Raw genomic sequence first — 23,316 nt, forward strand, 5'->3', positions numbered from 1 at the left:
TAATCTAGCACACCTGATTATAATAATTAGCAGGTTGATAAGATGAATCGGGTTACCTACAGGACGGTAGCTCTCCGGGTACAGGGTTGGGCAGTCCTGCTCTAGAGATAGCACAGGGTACGTCAGGGAGACTCACAATTTTAACACACCAGTTATGCTGTCTCTGACTTTAAGGTTAAGGTGTGAGTTAGATTGTGAGTCTCCATGAGGTACCCTGTGCTATCTCTAGAGCCTAAAGTAGCATACTGAATGTGTGTGTGTGTGTGTGTACTGGGAATATTTAAGATGAATAAAGTTCATATTCAGTTAAGAGTAATTCACACAATGCTTAGCATATTTATTTGTTTTCCCTTTCTGCAACACACATGATTTCCAGTGTTCTCTTTGTGACACTGATTTGTGAAGGGGTTGATGGTCACTACACTTGATACGGAATGTTATGGGTTGTTCTCATATCATTTGATAGTGATTGACAGAGTTAATGAAGGCACAAGGACACACTGATTATTATAGCATTGATGACATTATGAACACTGTGATTCTGTAGCAGCTGGCAAAGTCACCGTCCATTGTTTTGACTTCGTACAAGCCTCTCAGGCTGATGTTTAGAGAACATTTGGTACTGTATGATTAGACTATAAAGGGGATGTCTCCAAGAGGCCAGTGAGACATTTTCTATGCTTCTGTTCTGAAGGCGTCTCCTTAAATTCTTGTATTAAACGGGGTTTATCTTTGATTGATAATATCAACGACCGCTCTCCTTTTTGGTTCACCTGGAAATTCCCGTTACAGTGAGTGTCTGTTTATTCTCCCACATCCGACCAAATGTCTGCTGTGGTGCCATGGTCATAGTAATGTGTGGTGGAATGATGTGTATAATATTATCTCACTCACATGTCTCGGTGCTGTCTGTAGGCCTTGGCCTTGGCCCTCCGGTCCTCCTCTTCCTGCAGCTGCTTGGCCAACGCTACGTCCTGCTGCACCAGACGGCTCTTGTGGATGTTGGACGCCAAGTGGCTCTCAACTGCGGGGACAAACACGGCAACAAACACAGCACTCAGAATCAGTACACAACCAAGGCATGAATCTCTTCTTCACGCTCTCACAGGTCATCTGGCCAAACCACAACATTTACATTTTAGTCATTTAGCAGACGCTCTTATCCAGAGCGACTTACAGTTAGTGAGTGCATGCATTTTTCATACACAACGCTGAGGAACGAAATGGACAACACCATTGACAACCCCCAGTTTATTTGTTTTGGTGTCTTTTAAACCGCAGGTCACGGACGCAAGTACTTGAGCCGAGAGTGTGTTTATTTGGCATAGTTTGGACATTTTTACAAGAGGAGTAGCATGTTTAATGTAGGAGGAAAGAAAACACAGATGCTTCGTTACAGGCCTGACTCATTGAGCTTGGTTATGACAAACTAGCCCACGTGATAAACTCAATGACGAGCTGCCATTCCAAGGCTGGCTCCATGTGATGAAACAGACCTGGACAGGGAAGGTTCTAAATCCTCGGTGCTGACGCACTCCCGGACCAAAATAGGTGGAGAAGCATCACTCAATCCCTTGCTACTCATTCAGCTCCACTGGACTGGTTATTGATCCACTGGTAGGTTCCAAGTGAAAAGGACCAAATTACACCACAATTTACTAGAGAGGCTCCATAAAGTTCCTACTCTGAGATTGCGAGACGACAACGAGGGGAAGCAGTAAATCAGAGTGATATGAAGGAAACCAATAGGCTGACATATCGATTTTAGGACGACGGTGATCGATTGTGTAGTGGGTTTTCGGTGCCACACAAAATTGAGGGCAAACATACGACATCAGAGAACAAAATATATTGTTATGTTCAACGCTAGATTTTTTTTCCGGGGGAAAACAAATTACTATTGTCTGTCGTCTTGTATTTCTAAGAACTCAGGATAAAGGTTTTGTGTTTACTCAACCTTGGCGTGGCCTCAGAAGTCTCTGTATAGACTAATTCTTCCAGTTCTCTGTGGCTGGCATCCAAGAGGGCCAGATGGCATTGGTCAATGCCACAGAATGCATGAGACAGTGATGCTGGACAATAAAGGGAAATCATTGAGGCATAACAAGGCCCTAGTTTATAGTCTAATGTGGTGGAAGTGTTTCCACTGCATTAATTTAGCGGTGGCCCTGCTCTAGTCAAGTCTCACCCCTCCCCTAGTCAAGAATAAAGCAGTGGCACAGCGCAGTTTCGAGAGGCCCCCTGCAAGTGTTTAACATGATTTTTGAATGACTACCTCATCTCTGTAGCCCACACATACAATTATCTGTAAGGTCCCTTAGGTCCCACCTCAACTACCTCAACTAGCCGGTGCCCCCGCACATTGACTCTGCAACGGTACCCCCCTGTATATATAGCCTCCCTACTGTCACTTTATTTTACTGTATATATAGCCTCCCTACTGTCACTTTATTTTACTTCTGCTCTTTTTTTCTCAACACTTTTGTTGTTGTTGTTTTATTCTTACTTTTTTTGTTTAAAATAAATGCACTGTTGGTTAAGGGCTGTAAGTAAGCATTTCACTGTAATGTCTGCACCTGTTGTATTCGGCGCATGTGACCAATACCATTTGATTTGATTTGATTAGTCCAGCAGTGAATGTCAACTACAAAGACCAGGGAGGTTTTCCAATGCCTTGCAAAGAAGGGCACATATTGGAATCTGACATTTCACCATTAGGCCAATGATGACATTGAATGTTCCTGAGTCGCCTAGTTACAGTTTTGACTTGAAAATCTATGGCAAGACTTGAAAATGGCTGCCTAGCAATGATCAACAAACTTGACAGAGCCTGAAGAATTTAAAAAATAATAATGTGCAGATTTTGTACAATCCAGGTATGCACAGCTCTTAGACACTTACCCAGAAATAAATAATTAACAAAATAAAATAATAATAATAATAAGGGAAGAATGTCCTTTAAAAAGTTATCAGAGCTGACCTTTTCACAGTCGTTCTACAGAAAATGTCTCACCGGGATCATCCACCCGGACCCAAACTGATGGTGCATGGATACGGAATCCTTGGGACGTCCCTACCCTAAAACATAACCTTAACCCCTACCCTAACCATATTTCATTTCAATTTCAATGGGGTTGCCTTTTCTATGCAAATGTTGTTGATCAGTGTAAGTCCCAAATGCTAGGGGAACAGATAGTTTTTCATCTGTAGCCCCATGAAATTAGCCAAACAAGCTATACTGAACAAAAATATAAAACGCAACATGTAAGGTATTGGTCCCATGTTTCATGAGCTCAAATAAAAGATCCCAGAAATTGTCCATACGCACAAAAAGCTTATTTCTCTCAAATTGTGCACAAATTTGTTTACATCCCTGTTAGTGAGCATTTCTCCTTTGCCAAGATAATCCATCCACCTGACAGGTGTGGCATATCAGTGTGGCATATCAAGAAGCTGATTAAACAGCATGATCATTACACACGTGCACCTCGTGCTGGGGACAATGAAAGGCCACTCTAAAATGTGTAGTTTTGTCACAGAACACAATGCCACAGACGTCTCAAGTTTTGAGGGAGCGTGCAATTGGCATGCTGACTGCAGGAATCTCCACCAGATCTGTTGCCAGAGAATTTCATTTTCATTTCTCTACCATAAGCAGCCTCCAACGTCATTTTAGAGAATTTGGCAGTACGTCCAACCAGCCTCACTACTGCAGACCACATGTAACCACGCCAGCCCAGGACCTCCACATCCAGCTTCTTCACCTGCGGGATCGTCTGAGACCAGCCACCCAAACAGCTTATGAAACTGAGGAGTATTTCCATCTGTAATAAAGCCCTTTTGTGGGGAAAAACTCATTCAGATTGGCTGGGCCTGGCTCCCCAGTGGGTGGGCCTATGCCCTCCTAAGCCCACCCATGGCTGTGCCCCTGCCCAGTCATGTGAAATCCACAGATTAGGGCCTAAAGAATTGATATCAACTGACTGATTTCCTTATATGAACTGTAACTCAGTAAAATCGTAAAAAATTGTTGCATGTTGCGTTTATATTTTAGTTTAGTATAAATAACTCAATGCATGCACACACTCCTACTGAATATGCATTAACCTATATTGTGAATAGGTCTAGGCTACATCTTGACTTATCAAGTTTATCAATAGAGATTTACCATTCAAATAAATGATTACCATTATGTAGATAGTTTAAAAAAAAAAGTCAAATTGATTGGAAAAAAAGGTTGATTTCGGTTGGTTTCTGGTTTAGCAGGTAGAACGGTACACTGACACAATGCCAATGGCAACGCATACAGTGTAGCTGACTTGTTAGACCTTAAAATCTCCCCAGAATATCTGGCCATCTGGGGGATAATGTTTATTTGTGCAACTAAGAGGAAGGCCTTGTTATGTCTGGCCTCAGAAGCATGGGCTTTCATCTATTCTGGGTAGTGACCTTTTGACCTCAGCAGCTAAGGAATACTGGGAGGCAGCCAATTATAGTGCAACAACACACACACAGGCGGACACAAAGAAATTACATGGCAAAGATGACATTCATCTAAAAATACTCAAACTAAGCTGGCCGATACATCAAATTCATTTGATTAATTCAAAATGTAGACTACCGTTCAAAAGTTTGGGGTCACTTAGAAATGTCTTTTTTTTCGAAAGAAAAGCATTTGTTGTCCATTAAAATAACATAAAAATACAGTGTAGACATTGTTAATGTTGTAAATGACTATTGTAGCTGGAAACGGCTGATTTTTAATGGAATATCTATATACAGTGGGGAAAAAAAGTATTTAGTCAGCCACCAATTGTGCAAGTTCTCCCACTTAAAAAGATGAGAGGCCTGTAATTTTCATCATAGCTACACGTCAACTATGACAGACAAAATGATTTTAAAAAATCCAGAAAATCACATTGTAGGATTTTTAATGAATTTATTTGCAAATTATGGTGGAAAATAAGTATTTGGTCACGTACAAACAAGCAAAGATTTCTGGCTCTCACAGACATGTAACTTCTTCTTTAAGAGGCTCCTCTGTCCTCCACTCGTTACCTGTATTAATGGCACCTGTTTGATCTTGTTATCAGTATAAAAGACACCTGTCCACAACCTCAAACAGTCACACTCCAAACTCCACTATGGCCAAGACCAAAGAGCTGTCAAAGGACACCAGAAACAAAATTGTAGACCTGCACCAGGCTGGGAAGACTGAATCTGCAATAGGTAAGCAGCTTGGTTTGAAGAAATTAACTGTGGGAGCAATTATTAGGAAATGGAAGACATACAAGACCACTGATAATCTCCCTCGATCTGGGGCTCCACGCAAGATCTCACCCCGTGGGGTCAAAATGATCACAAGAACGGTGAGCAAAAATCCCAGAACCACACGGGGGGACCTAGTGAATGACCTGCAGAGAGCTGGGACCAAAGTAACAAAGCCTACCATCAGTAACACACTATGCCGCCAGGGACTCAAATCCTGCAGTGCCAGACGTGTCCCCCTGCTTAAGCCAGTACATGTCCAGGCCTGTCTGAAGTTTGCTAGAATGCATTTGGATGATCCAGAAGAGGATTGGGAGAATGTCATATGGTCAGATGAAACCAAAATATAACTTTTTGGTAAAAACTCAACTCGTCGTGTTTGGAGGACAAAGAATGCTGAGTTGCATCCAAAGAACACCATACCTACTGTGAAGCATGGGGGTGGAAACATCATGCTTTGGGGCTGTTTTTCTGCAAAGGGACCAGGACGACTGATCCGTGTAAAGGAAAGAATGAAGGGGCCATGTATCGTGAGATTTTGAGTGAAAACCTCCTTCCATCAGCAAGGGCATTGAAGATGAAACGTGGCTGGGTCTTTCAGCATGACAATGATCCCAAACACACCGCCCGGGCAACGAAGGAGTGGCTTCGTAAGAAGCATTTCAAGGTCCTGGAGTGGCCTAGCCAGTCTCCAGATCTCAACCCCATAGAAAATCTTTGGAGGGAGTTGAAAGTCCGTGTTGCCCAGCGACAGCCCCAAAACATCACTGCTCTAGAGGAGATCTGCATGGAGGAATGGGCCAAAATACCAGCAACAGTGTGTGAAAACCTTGTGAAGACTTACAGAAAACGTTTGACCTGTGTCATTGCCAACAAAGGGTATAACACAAAGTATTGAGAAACTTTTGTTATTGACCAAATACTTATTTTCCACCATAATTTGCAAATAAATTCAGTAAAAATCCTACAATGTGATTTTCTAGAATTTGTTTTCTCATTTTGTCGGTCATAGTTGACGTGTACCTATGATGAAAATTACAGGCCTCTCATCTTTTTAAGTGGGAGAACTTGCACAATTGGTGTCTGACTAAATACTTTTTTCCCCCACTGTAGGCGTACAGAGACCCATTATCAGCAACCATCAGTCCTGTGTTCTAATGGCACGTTGTGTTTGCTAATCCAAGTTTATCATTTTAAAAGGCTAATTGATCATTAGAAAACCCTTTTGCAATTATGTTAGCACAGCTGAAAACTGTTGTGCTGATTAAAGAAGCAATAAAACTGGCCTTCTTGAGACTAGTTGAGTATCTGGAGCATCAGCAATTGTGGGTTCGATTACAGACTCAAAATGGCCAGAAACAAAGAACTTTCTTCTGAAACTCGTCAGTCTATTCTTGTTCTGAGAAATGAAGCCTATTCCATGCGAGAAATTGCCAGGAAACTGAAGATCTCGTACAACGCTGTGTACTACTCCCTTCACAGAACAGCACAAACTGGCTCTAACCAGAATAGAAAGAGGAGTGGGAGGCCCCGGTGCAAAACTGAGCAAGAGGACAAATACATTTGTGTCTAGCTTGGAATAGCCTTCATTTCTCAGAATAAGAATAGACTGACGAGTTTCAGAAGAAAGTTCTTTGTTTCTGGCCATTTCGAGCCTGTAATCGAACCCACAATTGCTGATGCTCCAGATACTCAACTAGTCTCAAGAAGGCCAGTTTTATTGCTTCTTTAATCAGCACAACAGTTTTCAGCTGTGCTAACATAATTGCAAAAGGGTTTTCTAATGATCAATTAGCCTTTTAAAATGATAAACTTGGATTAGCAAACACAACGTGCCATTGGAACACAGGACTGATGGTTGCTGATAATGGGCCTCTGTACGCCTATGTAGATATTCCATTAAAAATCAGCCGTTTCCAGCTACAATAGCCATTTACAACATTAACAATGTCCACACTGTATTTCTGATCAATTTGATGTTATTTTAAAAATGGACCAAAAAATTGAAAAGGACATTTCTAAGTGACCCCAAACTTTTGAACGGTAGTGTATGTTTTTGCGCAATATTCCAAATGTCTGTCCCAACGTTCTGTTATTTTTCGTTTTTATGAGAGTTTATGTCCGCTTGTTCTCATGTTGTATTTTTGGTCTGGCCTCCTTCGTGTCTCTGTGCACCTTCCCATTTACACCAGAGATCTGTATATAATGATGAGATGCATGTCTCTGCCCTAACAATGGGAGTCGTTGTCCCAAAGGCGGGAAGGCAAGCGACAAGCTTAGGTCCAAAATAAGCCCATAGAAACACCTTGGCCTTATTTTGGACAGACTTTAGCTTCACTCTTGCTTTACCACTTCCTCTATGATTTACACACAACCAAGCCCTCCCCCTGCCTCTCACGCCAACAAGGTTGAGCGATCACATCTTCCTCTCTGACAAGCGGTTTCAACTTGCTATTTGCATTTGAGGTTTGGTCCAACATAATCGTTCATATGGACACCAACACACATTGAGACATTATTTTACTGTAATAGAGGAGTTAACTTTTCTAACGATACCCTTTTTAGGTCTCAACTACTCAAATTGCGCACAGAGCAGACACTACTAAAACGAGTATCAATTTACATTGATTCTGGCAAATTAATGCTCAGTGAGTCATGCAAGGCATTAGCGTACCACTAGCGGCATTTTAGCCAAAGACTTATACTAGCTGTCTAGTCTGTGTTTTATAAATGTGCAATAAGCATAATTATCATAACACAATTATATACGGAATTGGCAACTCATTCTCATTCTGAGAAATAAGGTAGGCCACTTGATTTCAACATCTGAACAAAGTGGACAGGCTAACATGCTTTTCAAACAATTGAAGAAAAGCAGAATGGTGTTTTCATAACAATTCAACTGTTCAACTCTGTTAGCTAGTAAATATATCCAAGTTGGCTAAACTTGAAATATAAAGATTAGCTGGCTAATCACTAGCACATGGGCTTGAGAGATTGTTGATGAGACCTGTGTTAATTTTCTATAGCCTAATGCCTGCTACAAGAAGTTAGTCATTATTAGTGATTATGCATGGATCTAGTTAAGTTTGTAACTAAAAAGGGCATTTTCATTGACAGACTTGAAAGCCAGATCAGGGATTATTGCAAGAAATAAAGCAGGTTAAAACTATTTTGACAAAACAATTGTGGGTCTTATGGTTTAAAGAAAACATGTATTATTATATTTTTGTTGATACGCAATATATATATTGTACGTTTGAAAAAATAAATAAAAGAATCACTATATGATTTTTAGGCCATATCGCCCAGCCCTAACTCAAACACTCAGACAATAATTCATGCAGGGATACAAACACCACAGACATACACACAGGTTTCTCAAGGAAAATCATAGAATCTCTAACATTTCCCTGATGACATCACCAATCCCTGCTAAACTGATTGTGCTGGCCTAACATCCACCCAGACTTGACCAGTCTGACAGAGAGAGACCAGACAGGACTGGTTTGTTGTCCTACTGCAGACGGGCATTAATAACATGATCCAGACACAGTGGGCAAATGCCCAGCCCGCTAACACCCACCACAGAACGAGTGTGCCATTGTTGTGGCTGCAGCCTAGCAGCTGTGTTTTACAGCTGCTTTACTGCCTGCTACCACTGACGTTGAGATTTAGGGTGTCAGACATGACCGATATTCAGGGGAGAAAACGAGAGCATTGGTGTGTGTGGAACATTTGAATAGTCTGTATTCCCGTAAAGATAGCTAAATAGGTGCTTGGAATACTTGATATTAAATAGCCATATGCTGCAAAGGAAGCTCAATGTGCTTCTTCTAGACTGGAGGAGCAGCTTGCCTAAAATAGTTAGTGTTAATCTAGATAATGAGACTTCGATGGAGGGGGTTTACTGGGCATGAAGCTGACTGTCTGCATCCAGATTGAAAGGAAAATAAAGACCTAAATTCATTGGAACAGATCCCAGCCCAAAGTACTCAGCCTTTTCCAAAATAATTCAACGTAAGGTTTGTCGTCTTTTGACCTGGGAGCGATGCTTTGGGAACAGCCAAGACCACCTGAAACCATTAGGGATGGGAGAGTAAAGCGGACTCCAGGTCATCCTCAGGTGTGGTGGTATACTTACTTTCCTGCTCCTGGAGGTTATGGGCCAGGCAGTGGTCCTCCAGCACAGCAAAGTCCCGAACAACTGTAGACAGAGACAGGAGGTTAGGATATCATTCTGAAGGTTATCTGTCAACTGTAAAATGAAAATAGGCAATACTACTCCACACTTCGGAAGTTACAGTTGAAGTCAGAAGTTTACATACACCTTAGCCAAATACATTTAAACTCCGTTTTTCACAATTCCTGACACTTAATCCTAGTAAAAATTCCCCGTCTTAGGTCAGTTAGGATCACCACTTTATTTTAAGAATGTGAAATGTCAGAATAATAGTAGAGAGAATTATTTAATTCAGCTTTTATTTCTTTCATCACATTCCCAGTGGGTCAGAAGTTTACATAAACTCAATTAGTATTTGGTAGTATTGCCTTTAAATTGTTTAACTTGGGTCAAACGTTTTGGGTAGCCTTCCACAAGCTTCCCACAATAAGTTGGGTGAATCTTGGCCCATTCCTCCTGACAGAGCTGGTGTAACTGAGTCAGGTTTGTAGGCCTCCTTGCTTGCACACGCTTTTTCAGTTCTGCCCACACATTTTCTATAGGATTGAGGTCAGGGCTTTGTGATGGCCACTCCAATACCTTGACTTTGTTGTCCTTAAGCCATTTTGCCACAACTTTGGAAGTATGCTTGGGGTCATTGTCCATTTGGAAGACCCATTTGGCAGAATTATTACAGAAAATTACAGAAAATGATGTCATGGCTTTAGAAGCTTCTGATAGGCAAATTGACATCATTTGACTCAATACTTATGTCATGCAATAAAATGCAAATTAATTACTTAAAAATCATACAATGTGATTTTCTGGATTTTTGTTTTAGATTCCGTCTCTCACAGTTGAAGTGTACCTATGATAAGAATTACAGACCTCTACATGCTTTGTAAGTAGGAAAACCTGCAAAATCAGCAGTGTATCAAATACTTGTTCTCTCCACTGTATATATAGATACACACATTTATTTATTTTTTTGCTCCTGAACTACTTCTACTCTCAACCTCTCCGATCATTTTCATGATGTCCATCCGGTTTGCTTCTATATGCCATATCTTTCTAACTGTGCTCTTTCCCAAAAGCTCCCAACATACAACCTATATACTTATTATGTACACAGTATGCTTACATTATTAGCTATCTTGTTATTATTTGTTGTTATTTGTTAGTCCCATCCTTCAACTCTATTCAATACCTCCCATCTATCTCTTAACACAATCCATATAGGATTTCTATTTGCCATATATATTTCAACCGTACTGTGATGTTTTACAAAAGTTCTGAACCTTTCTATTCTCATTGCTTCTACAGATTGTGAATTAAAAATAAACATTTTTGCTAAAAGTATTATTATATTATTGATTGATTGACTATGACTTTTCAGATCACCCAGTAATGCAATCTGCAAGGTTAGCTCCAGGTAAATATTGCAATCCTTTAGCCATTCCTGGACCTGTGTCCAAAAACAAGCTACAAACGGACAGAACCAAAACATATGATCTAATGATTCTGTCTCTTCGCAGCAAAATCTGCAGAGCTGGGAAGATTGTATGCCCCATATAAATAACATTCTATTGGTAGCAAGAATTTTATATAATAATTTAAATTGAAAGATTCTAATTTTTGAATCCGGTGTCGTTTTGCGTGTCAGTTCATAAACACTATGCCATGGGATCGGTACGTCAAAGATCTCTTCCCAACTATTTTGCAATCTATATGGGACGGCTGTCAATCCTTTGGTCCTTAAGTGAAACTGATATACTTTTTTATTAATCACAGTTTTCCTTAACCAATTATGTTCTTTAATGCAAGGCCGACAGACAAGTTCCTTACTTTCTCCCCCTTCCACTTTCCTCTTCCACTTTTGCGGTAAGGCTGCAATTATTTGGTTGTAATTTTGGGCAGAGCAGACATTTCCATATGTTTTTGTTAGCTGCATGTGCGTCATAACTCCACCAGTCCTACCGATGATATCATTTACGAAGATTATACCTTTTTTAAACATTCTGTCAAAAAATAAAGGTTTTTTGTCAATTAGTATATTTGAATTTAACCACAATATTTGTTGCATTATTTGTTCTGTCGTTTCTGGAGGATTAAATTGAAATTGCAACCAACTTTCTATGGCTTGTTTTAGAAATAGTGATATTTGGGAGATTATTTCCTTTTCAAATAACTGCAAATGAGTTGTTGTAATCTGAATAAAGGGAAAAAGGCCTTTCTTGAACATTGGGTGAGACAATCTTACTAATTTGCTTGAGAACCAGTTCGGATTTAAGTATAACTTTTGTATGACTGAAGCTTTTAGTGATAGGTCTAATGCTTTAATATTTAATAATTTCTGTCCTCCGAATTCATATTCATTATATAAATATGCCCTTTTAATTTTGTCTGGCTTGCCGTTCCAAATAAAATTGAATATTTTTTTCTCATATAATTTAAAAAACTGTTCGCTAGGCATAGGCAAGACCATAAGCAAATAGGTAAACTGGGATAATACTAAAGAGTTAATCAGGGTGATTTTTCCACAAATTGACAGGTATTTTCCTTTCCATGGTAGTAAGATCTTATCTATTTTTGCTAACTTTCTATTAAAATGTATTTAAGTGAGATCATTTATTTCATTTGGGATATGTATTCCGAGTATATCCACATCACCATCAGACCATTTTATTGGTGAACTACATGGTAATGTAAAAATTGTATTTTTTAGTGATCCAATTCGTAATATAGTACATTTATCATAATTTGGTTGTAATCCAGAGAGGTTAGAAAATGTATCTAGATCCTCTATGAGGCTGTGGAGGGATTCTAGTTGTGGATTTAAAAGAAAACATGAAATCATCAGCGTACAATGACACCTTTGTTTTTAAGCCCTGTATTTCTAATCCTCTGATATTATTATTGGATCTGATTTTAATAGCCACAACAAATAGATATGCCGATAGTGGACAACCTTGTTTCACTCCTCTTGACAGTTTAAAACTTTCTGAGAAATAGCCATTATTTACTATTTTACACCTAGGGTTACTATACATGATTTTGACCCATTTTATAAGAGATTCTCCAAAATGGAAATGCTCCAGGCATTTATATATAAACCCCAGTCGAACTTTATCAAATGCCTTTTCGAAGTCTGCTATGAATAGCAGGCCTGGTTTCCCACATTTTCCATAGTGTTCTATTGTTTCCAATACTTGCCTTATATTATCTCCAATGTATCTTCCATGTAAAAAACCTGTCTGATTAGAATGAATAATATCCGACAATACCTTTTTAATTCTATGCGCTATACATTTTGCTAGGATTTTTGCATCACAACACTGAAGTGTAAGGGGCCTCCAATTTTGTAAATGGACTGGATCTTTATATTTTCCACTTGTATCCTGTTTCAGTAATAATGAGATCAGACCTTCTTCTTGAGTGTCAGATAATCTACCATTTACATAGGAGTGGTTAAAACATGCTAATAACGGTCCTCTTAGTATATCAAAAAAGGTTTGGTATACCTCGATTGGTATGCCATCCAACCCTGGAGTTTTCCCAGACTTAAAGTCTTTAATTGCATCCAGAAGTTCCTCCTCTGTAATTTCACCTTCACATGAGTCTTTTGTGGCTGTTAATTTGACATTAATCAATAGAAAAAAAATCTCTACAATTAGCTTCTGTTAGAGGAGATGGAGGCGACTGAAAAGAAAACATATGCTTAAAGTACTTTGTTTCTTCCTTCAAAATATCATTTGGTGAATGATGGGTGACTCCGTCAATTGTAACCAGTTTCATTAAGTTATTTTTGGTAGCATTCCTATGTTGAAGATTTAAAAAGAATTTTGTGCATTTTTCCCCATATTCCATCCAGTTTGCTTTATTTTTATAATATATTACACTTGATCTTTCTTGAATAAGTTTCTCCATTTCTTTTTGTTTTTCCTCTAATTTATTCTGAGCCTCTATGTTACAGTTTTTATTGCCATCTATCTGTTCTGTTAGGCTTTCTATTTCCTTTCTTAGTATAAGCTCTTTTGACCTAAATTGCTTTTGTTTTCGAGATGAGTACTGAATTGCATGGCCTCTAAAGGCCCATTTAAAACTGTCCCATACAATAAGGGGATTTGCTTATGTTATGTTGGAGAAAGTCAGTTATAAATGCCTTTGTACTAATTATAAATAAATTATCATCCAATAGGCTTTGATTACATTTCCAATATCCTCGCCCACGTGGAAATTCAGTAAGAGTAATGTATATGCCTATTATATGATGGTCTGACCGCATTCTGTCCCCTATCAACACTTTTTTTTACTTTTGGTGCCAACGAGAATGAGATAAGAAAGAAGTCAAGACGACTAGCTTGATTCAGTCTCCGCCATGTATATCTCACTAGATCAGTATATTTAAGCCTCCATATATCTACTACTTCTAATGTATCCATGACATTCACAATTTCCTTAAGAGCATGTGGGTGATTGTTTGTGGTGTGATTTCCTTTACGGTCCATTGAGCTATTTAAAACAGTATTATAATCCCCCACCATAATAATATTGTCTTGAGTTGCTTGCAGGCTTGATAATTTATTATATATATTGTCAAAGAATTGTGGATCATCATTATTTGGTCCGTAAAGGTTAATGAGCCATATCTGTTTATGGTCCAATAACATATTTAAAATAATCCATCTACCTTGCGTATCTATTTGGACAATTTGCACATTCAGATCGAAATTACTATTAATTAATATCATCACCCCTTTTGAATTTCTTTGCCCATGGGAGAAGTATATTCCCCCCCCCCCCCCCCCCCATTCTTTTTTCCACGCTACTTCATCTCGAATTGTTGAATGAGTTTTCTGTATACAATAGATATATTTCTTCTCTTTGAGCCATGTAAATATTGTTATTCTTTTGTTATCATCAGCTAAGCCATTACAATTATAACTGGCTATACTTATTTCACCATAATGAGATACAAGTTTCAAGTCTATTTATCATTATATATATATATATATATAGGTTTGTAAATTTACCAATAAAAAATACCGTAATGATTGAGTGTCCATATAGCTGTACCGTGATATTTTCATTGCTACGGAGTAACCCTTCAATTATTCTCCACTAATTCCCCCGCTAAAGCCCCTCCCCATCCCAAGTTGAGCAGTCATCCCAGTGATCAGCATCCCACCCACGTCCCTCCGCATCCCTAAGGCCCCGAGAGGCCATCCATCGAAAACAGCACACAGTGCCACCCACAAAGCAGAAGCAGATTAACCGCCAAAAGCATTTCCAATGCTTTCACCTCTCTATATATATATATATATATATATAACTATTTTTTTTAAATTATGCATATCCTATTTTCCATCATTATCAATTAATATGCGTAATAATGTCGGCAGTTCACGCGTAGGATTCTAACATATAACCCGGATTGCCATTGTATTACATTTAATTCATTGACAAGCAATTATTATCCTAGCAAATAATTCCCGTGGTTCATCCCATACCCCCCCCCCCACAACAGATGCCAGACAAGCACATACTCACATACTCCAACACACTCAACCCCCCTCCTCCACAATCCACCATTAAATCAGATACTCAACGGCTGTTATATTCCAGAGCCCAACTCGAGAAATAACTTGATTTACGAGTGCACATACAGTTAAAGCTGATTGACAAAGCATGCAGATTGAGCAGAAATTGATAACAATGTGAGATTTGATTAATCTACTTAATCTATGTCAAGTCCTAGGTGATGGAGATCAGATCCACCCTCTTCACCTGAGACACAAACACTCTGATCCCCTGTTGTAACCATTTTCCCAAGCATCTCCATGCGGTCAGACCTTTGATTATTTTGTGCCACAATGATAAACCCACTCTCTGATTGTCCGAGTGTGACCCCCTCCCCATGGGTTACTGCAGCCAGTGTTGCCAGCACTGCCACTACCTGGGTGGGTGTACCCCACCGGAATCCCCACCGGCTAGGTAAAAGGTCGTCAAGGTTCTCATTAGCAGCTTTAAGAATTTCCTTGTATATTATGCTCTCCCATCAGGGGGCTCTGGCTTTGTAGGACCAACCCTGCCAGGCAGGCTCAGAATCTTGAGGGGGCGGTGCTGCTCAAGTAGGTCTCTGACCGCATTTATTTATCTGTTTAGGCTGCATATTCACAGCAGGTCCATAAAAGAGATGGGAACTTCTCTTTGGTGTATGGGTCGCTCAGGTGGGTGTCCAGGTTATAGGTTTAGGGATCTTTCCATCATGATAGGACAATGAAAAATTAGATTAGATGTATACTATATTTAAAAATGTATATCCCTCATCTACACAAAATTGAAAGCTCTCTCACTACCCCTGCTCATAGACCCCCGGTCGGCTCTGGGATATGCAACCATTTCCCCTCTCACTCACTTAACGCCGCACCTTTTCAAACACAAAAATGCACACCACATGGTTGACTGCGGAAGAAAAGGGCCGAGCGTGCAAACGCACCCGCATCCACATCTGCCGCAAGGGGGAAAGGACGCCAGAGAGAACACAGGACCAACCACAACAACCATCCGCCAAAACAACAACCTCCCGCCAAAAAAAACATGTTCTAATTATTTGTATTTAAAGATGTATTATTCTGCTTGTTATATCGTTTTATCCTTTTATAAAATACTATACTTACTATAAATGTTATTTAATATTACAATCCCTATCATTGCTAGTATCAGGTGCTCCAATATTTGACTCCTCTATTACAACTTTTAGAATAGCCATGGAGTAGTCTTTGTGTCTCTGAACATTTGGTTGTCAATATATAATTTATCCACCACTAGTGCAACACGTTTCCCTTTTAATCTGTTTTCCTTGAAGATTGGATACAGAACTTTGCGCCTTTCTACAATCTCCCTCGGGAACTGATCATTCATGCCTATTTTCGTGCCAGCAAGTATTTTTCCTAGGCTTTTCACCATAGCTTTATCCTTAAAAAAAGCAAATTTGGCAACGATTGGGCGCTCATATTTCTGTCCTCTTTTTCCGAAACGATGTACACGTTCGAGTTGAATTTTATCGACAGCCTCGAGTGGGATTTGTAGCGCTGTATGCAGGAAGTCCTTCATAATATTATCGGTTATTTCTCCCTCCTTTTCCTGAATATCCGTAAGTACAAGATTTTCCCACATCGATCTAGTTTGGATGTCTAGTAAGGCTTCTCTCAGATGGTTGTTCTGCTTTTTTAGTTCCCTAACGTCCGTTTCCATTTTAGAGACTGTCACTTTTAATTCTTTGGTTTCTTTCTCCATTACCAAAGCTTTTTCGTCACTCATTTGAAGACTCGCTTTCAACTCTTTACTGACCAATTCTAGTATGCCCAATTTGTCATTTATCGACTTCAACAGGTCGCTTTCCACACTTACCATACCCAGTGGTGAAAAGCATATATCATCTGTATCAGTCGATGAGTCGCGTTTCCTTTTGGGGATTGGCTCTCCACGCTTGTCTTCAGTCATATTTGGGTGTTGCGTGTTGTTGTAATATTTGTCGATATATTTCTCTAGCCTTATGATCTGTTTTGTGTTATTATCCAGATTGAATTATATTAACTGCGAATATATGAAATGCTAATATTTAGTCTTTTGAATATTATGTTTTTATCTTGAGGTGTTTTGTACCGATTTCTACTAAATACGCCATCTATGTCTATGTTGTTGCGATATTATGTCTGTGTCACAGCTATGTCTGTTGTTGCGATATGGCTGAAGTTCTTATGGAAACACAGACCAAAAGGCCTGTTGAGAAGCTGTTTTTGTTGGTGCTGTATGAACTCAGCTTGATAACCATTGTTCCATGTTACGAGACATTGTGCACACCACCTACACATGATGTTCTAATACAGCACTGATAACAACAGATACGCCCCGATCAAGGGCAGGAAATGAACTTGAACAGAGCACCAAAAGCCCAACCAACAAGGGTTTTGTAACCCTAATAACACAAGCTCCCCAATTTAACCTTGCGTACTAATCTTACACTTTGCACTGACGGTGGCTATTGGGGCTGAACTACAGCATCAATTGGAGCAATGGCAAGGCCGTTGTAACAATATCAGGCCCACAGAGGGGGAAGTCCATGACCTGCTTGGTAGTCAAAAGGACGATTGCTGCACTAACAAGCCATCGCTGTCTAATACCTGTTCAGAGAGCTATAAGACAAAGGAGAAGCTGAACCAGCCCATGTCTCAAATAGGGCCCCTAAAAGAAGAGCCTGTATTTTAAAATCGCTCTGTAAATAAAGAGAAAAGCATGAACTCAAACTGGGCTTGAGCAAGCGAACCTGTTCTTTCATGGTGAAATCAGCTAGGCTAAATAAAAATTGATGATTTTACTCTGTTGGCAGCGGCAAGTTTTTTTTTTAACAATCAACAACAGTTTTGCTCATTTAGAATTAGGCTAGGCCACATCGTTTTCTGGACTGTGTATAGGCCTACCTAGATCAAGCCTACGCTTGCTGTGGTAAATCTACATTTTAGAAAGGTAGAAAAGCACACGGACAGTAATAAGTTATTAAGTCTAAGAACTGAAAAGGCACAACAGCATGGCCAAGTCAGAAGAGTTTGCTATAATGAGCCTTCTTAGTCAGAATAGCAAAGCTCTTTATTTGCTGTATCTGGCACATGTTGGGCCACTTCTGACACCACATTAACTTTTGCTGAGGACATGCAAACCTTTTAATTAGTTTATGGGGAAGAGGAGGGAGGCAGCAGCTTCCAAACAGGCAGCACAACACTGTTAAAAAGCATTCAGAATGCCAGACGGAGACTAAGCAGATGCGAAGTGGCAAAGTGCCAAAGCTTAAGACCAATCAGATCAAGAGAACAAGAAGAATCACATGAGCAGAAATGACAGACAGAAGAGTGGAACTCATGGAAGGAATCTGAAAGTCTGTCTGTGATGATGGACATCTCTGGCAGTTAGCACTGTAGGTTTTCCCTTAGGTATCACTTGAACGAGAACTGAACCAACAGTCATCATGCAAGCTAGCGTTAACAGTAGTGCTGACGTGATATTCATATGATAACCAGCATTATTTGCATAATCTTCATCACTTAAGGGGATCAACCAGATTGTATAGGCTAACCCTAATCTAGGGCTGGCACAATTACCGTATAAGCGACGGTTATGGATGAAGACAGTCATGAAAATATAATAACCGTCATAACCGTAAAAATAAATAAAAGCCGTCAGCTTTAACAAGGTGATGAAACTTTGTTGCCCCTTGCTAAAACAAGCAAACGATTAATAGAATGGGCTTGGAACCTCTAAACCTGGCTGGTAAACTCATGGGTACACTCGCAATGGCTGCCTGGTACTGTGATGCAATAATTTCCATGGTATTTTGGAATGTTCTATCAACTGATGCGGGTTTGCCATGGTAATGTAGAATGTTCATTCAAATTTGTGTCATTTAGCAGACGCTCTTACCCAGAGCGACTTACAGTATATATATATATATACAGTGGGGAAAATAAGTATTTAGTCAATCAATCAATCAATTTTATTTTATATAGCCCTTCTTACATCAGCTAATATCTCGAAGTGCTGTACAGAAACCCAGCCTAAAACCCCAAACAGCTAGTAATGCAGGTGTAGAAGCACGGTGGCTAGGAAAAACTCCCTAGAAAGGTGAAAACCTAGGAAGAAACCTAGAGAGGAACCAGGCTATGAGGGGTGGCCAGTCCTCTTCTGGCTGTGCCGGGTGAAGATTATAACAGAACCATGCCAAGATGTTCAAAAATGTTCATAAGTGACAAGCATGGTCAAATAATAATCAGGAATAAATCTCAGTTGGCTTTTCATAGCCGACCAGTCAGCCACCAATTGTGCAAGTTCTCCCACTTAAAAAGATGAGAGAGGCCTGTAATTTTCATCATAGGTACACGTCAACTATGACAGACAAATTGAGAAAAAATAATCCAGAAAAATCACATTGCAGGATTTTTAATGAATTTATTTGCAAATTATGGTGGAAAATAAGTATTTGGTCACCTACAAACAAGCAAGATTTCTGGCTCTCACAGACCTGTAACTTCTTATTTAAGAGGCTCCTCTGTCCTCCACTCGTTACCTGTATTAATGGCACCTGTTTGAACTTGTTATCAGTATAAAAGACACCTGTCCACTACCTCAAACAGTCACACTCCAAACTCCACTATGGCCAAGACCAAAGAGCTGTCAAAGGACACCAGAAACAAAATTGTAGACCTGCACCAGGCTGGGAAGACTGAATCTGCAATAGGTAAGCAGCTTGGTTTGAAGAAATCAACTGTGGGAGCAATTATTAGGAAATGGAAGACATACAAGACCACTGATAATCTCCCTCGATCTGGGGCTCCACGCAAGATCTCACCCCGTGGGGTCAAATGATCACAAGAACGGTGAGCAAAAATCCCAGAACCACACGGGGGGACCTAGTGAATGACCTGCAGAGAGCTGGGACCAAAGTAACAAAGCCTACCATCAGTAACACACTACGCCGCCAGGGACTCAAATCCTGCAGTGCAGACGTGTCCCCCTGCTTAAGCCAGTACATGTCCAGGCCCGTCTGAAGTTTGCTAGAGTGCATTTGGATGATCCAGAAGAGGATTGGGAGAATGTCATATGGTCAGATGAAAACAAAATATAACTTTTTGGCAAAAACTCAACTCGTCGTGTTTGGAGGACAAAGAATGCTGAGTTGCATCCAAAGAACACCATACCTACTGTGAAGCATGGGGGTGGAAACATCATGCTTTGGGGCTGTTTTTCTGCAAAGGGACCAGGACGACTGATCCGTGTAAAGGAAAGAATGAATGGGGCCATGTATCGTGAGATTTTGAGTGAAAACCTCCTTCCATCAGCAAGGGCATTGAAGATGAAGCATGGCTGGGTCTTTCAGCATGACAATGATCCCAAACAAACCGCCCGGGCAACGAAGGAGTGGCTTCGTAAGAAGCATTTCAAGGTCCTGGAGTGGCCTAGCCAGTCTCCAGATCTCAACCCCATAGAAAATCTTTGGAGGGAGTTGAAAGTCCGTGTTGCCCAGCGACAGCCCCAAAACATCACTGCTCTAGAGGAGATCTGCATGGAGGAATGGGCCAAAATACCAGCAATAGTGTGTGAAAACCTTGTGAAGACTTACAGAAAACGTTTGACCTGTGTCATTGCCAACAAAGGGTATATAACAAAGTATTGAGAAACTTTTGTTATTGACCAAATACTTATTTTCCACCATAATTTGCAAATCAATTCATTAAAAATCCTACAATGTGATTTTCTGGATTTTTTTAAAATCATTTTGTCTGTCATAGTTGACGTGTACCTATGATGAAAATTACAGGCCTCTCGCATCTTTTTAAGTGGGAGAACTTGCACAATTGGTGGCTGACTAAATACTTTTTTTCCCCACTGTATATATATTTTTTTCATACTGGCCCCCCGTGGGAATCGAACCCACAACCCCCCCAAATGATGCTAACTGATGTGGCTCATGCAATGGAATGTATTTTTTGTAATGTCAGTTGAGTTGACTCAATAAATCACAGCACAGATTGAAGGGTACACTTTCTGATTTTACTTCCTGACATGGGTACACTCAAAATGGATGCCAGTTCACCTATTATGCAATCATTGACTTGAATGGAGACACCCTTTTGATTCATTGTTATTTCTATGGGGTACACTTCCGGCTTTTACTTCCTGCTTTGCTCCTAGGTTGAATATGACAAAGGTTAAGACAACGGGATTCAAATATACCATAACTCTTTGCAACAATGGGACCAACTATGCTAATTAACGATGCCGGTCCCAGATTTGTAACAAAGTTGTCTTAACCTGTATATTTTCGACCTAGCTTTGCTCGTATGGGCAAAAGTTCACCCATTATGCCCTCATTGACGTGAATGGGGACGTCCTTTCTATTCGTTCTACTTCTATGGCAGCACGTGCAGTCAGGAGCGGACGAAATGAGCTTTCTTTTTTGCTTTTCGAACGATTATTACGGAGACCTCAGTCATTTGGCTGGCCAATTACCGTCACCCAAAATTCCATGACCTTCACAGCCCTACCCTAATCACAAAAAGCCGGTCATAGCAAACAAACCATAATAGGCATTAGCCTACTGTACGTATGGGCCAATTGGCTACAGGGAACTAAGTTCTAGTGCATTTCTCATAAACCTGTATGCACCACAACCCATCTCAATCAGTTGACACCCAACAAGAAAATGATTATTCGAAAAGACATGCCAATGTCTTTTTGCATTTAACTCCATCAGTCAAACAAAGCAGATACACTTGTGTAGAGCCCTGTAGCCGTAGGGGCTGTTTTCATCTAGAACATGCTCAAGGTGAGTAACACAGGTAATGTTTGCTGAAGAACATTCAAAATGGCTTCTGTTTCATAGGCTGGATAAACTGTACTTAAGCCTCTTCTGTTTAACTGGAATGGAATCAATCTGGAAGTGCTATTAAGTGAATTTGCTATTACTGGCGCAAAACTGTGGTGGACATTTTAGCGGAGGATACAAAAAAAGCTGTGATTATAAATAAGTAATTAACCATGTACCTACAGTGAGGAAAAAAAGCATTTGATCCCCTGCTGATTTTGTACGTTTGCCCACTGACAAAGAAATGATCAGTCTATAATTTTAATGGTAGGTTTATTTGAACAGTGAGAGACAGAATAACAACAACAAAATCCAGAAAAACGCATGTCAAAAATTTTATAAATTGATTTGCATTTTAATGAGGGAAATAAGTATTTGACCCCTCTGCAAAACATGACTTAGTACTTGGTGGCAAAACCCTTCACAGAGGTCAGACGTTTCTTGTAGTTGGCCACCAGGTTTGCACACATCTCAGGAGGGATTTTGTCCCACTCCTCTTTGCAGATCTTCTCCAAGGCATTAAGGTTTCGAGCCTGACGTTTGGCAACTCGAAACTTCAGCTCTCTCCACAGATTTTCTATGGGATTAAGGTCTGGAGACTGGCTAGGCCACTCCAGGACCTTAATGTGCTTCTTCTTGAGCCACTCCTTTGTTGCCTTGGCTGTGCATTTTGGGTCATTGTCATGCTGGAATACCCATCCATGACCCATTTTCAATGCACTGGCTGAGGGAAGGAGGTTCTCAGCCAATATTTGACGGAACATGGCACCATCCATCGTCCCTTTGATGCTGTGAAGTTGTCCTGTCCCCTTAGCAGAAAAACACCCCCAAAGCATAATGTTTCCACCTCCATGTTTGACGGTGGGGATGGTGTTCTTAGGGTCATAGGCAGCCTTCCTCCTCCTCCAAACACGGCGAGTTGAGTTGATGCCAAAGAGCTCCATTTTGGTCTCATCTGAATCATTCAGATGTTCATTGGCAAACTTCAGACGAGCATGTATATGTGCTTTCTTGAGCAGGGGGACCTTGCGGGCGCTGCAGAATTTCAGTCCTTCAGGGCGTAGTGTGTTACCAATTGTTTTCTTGGTGACTATGGTCCCAGCTGCCTTGAGATCATTGACAAGATCCTCCGTGTAGTTCTGGGCTGATTCCTCACCGTTCTCATGATAATTGCAACTCCACGAGGTGAGATCTTGCATGGAGCCCCAGGCAGAGGGATTTGACAGTTATTTTGTGTTTCTTTCATTTGCGAATAATCGCACCAACTGTTGTCACCTTCTCACCAAGCTGCTTGGCGATGGTCTTGTAGCCCATTCCAGCCTTGTGTAGGTCTACAATCTTGTCCCTGACATCCTTGGAGAGCTCTTTGGTCTTGGCCATAGTGGAGAGTTTGGAATCTGATTGATTGATTGCTTCTGTGGACAGGTGTCTTTTATACAGGTAACAAACTGAGATTAGGAGCACTCCC

At 40.3% G+C, this 23,316-nt stretch overlaps 1 protein-coding gene across 4 annotated transcripts in view; it reads right to left on the reverse strand.

The window, feature by feature from the left end:
- Positions 1–23,316, reverse strand: part of LOC311137809 (uncharacterized protein) — a 73,297-nt gene that overhangs the window by 45,926 nt on the left and 4,055 nt on the right. For all 4 annotated transcript variants that reach the window (XM_084172406.1, XM_084172405.1, XM_084172404.1 and 1 more), the window contains exons 2-3: positions 9,413–9,475; positions 895–1,024 (exon numbers count right to left, since the gene is read on the reverse strand). In XM_084172406.1, the coding sequence (XP_084028532.1) occupies positions 895–1,024; positions 9,413–9,475 (193 nt within the window). The remainder of the gene's footprint in view (positions 1–894; positions 1,025–9,412; positions 9,476–23,316) is intronic.

The sequence above is a fragment of the Coregonus lavaretus genome (genome assembly GCF_964263955.1).
Source record: "Coregonus lavaretus genome assembly, chromosome: 11".
Classification (NCBI taxonomy): domain Eukaryota; kingdom Metazoa; phylum Chordata; class Actinopteri; order Salmoniformes; family Salmonidae; genus Coregonus; species Coregonus lavaretus.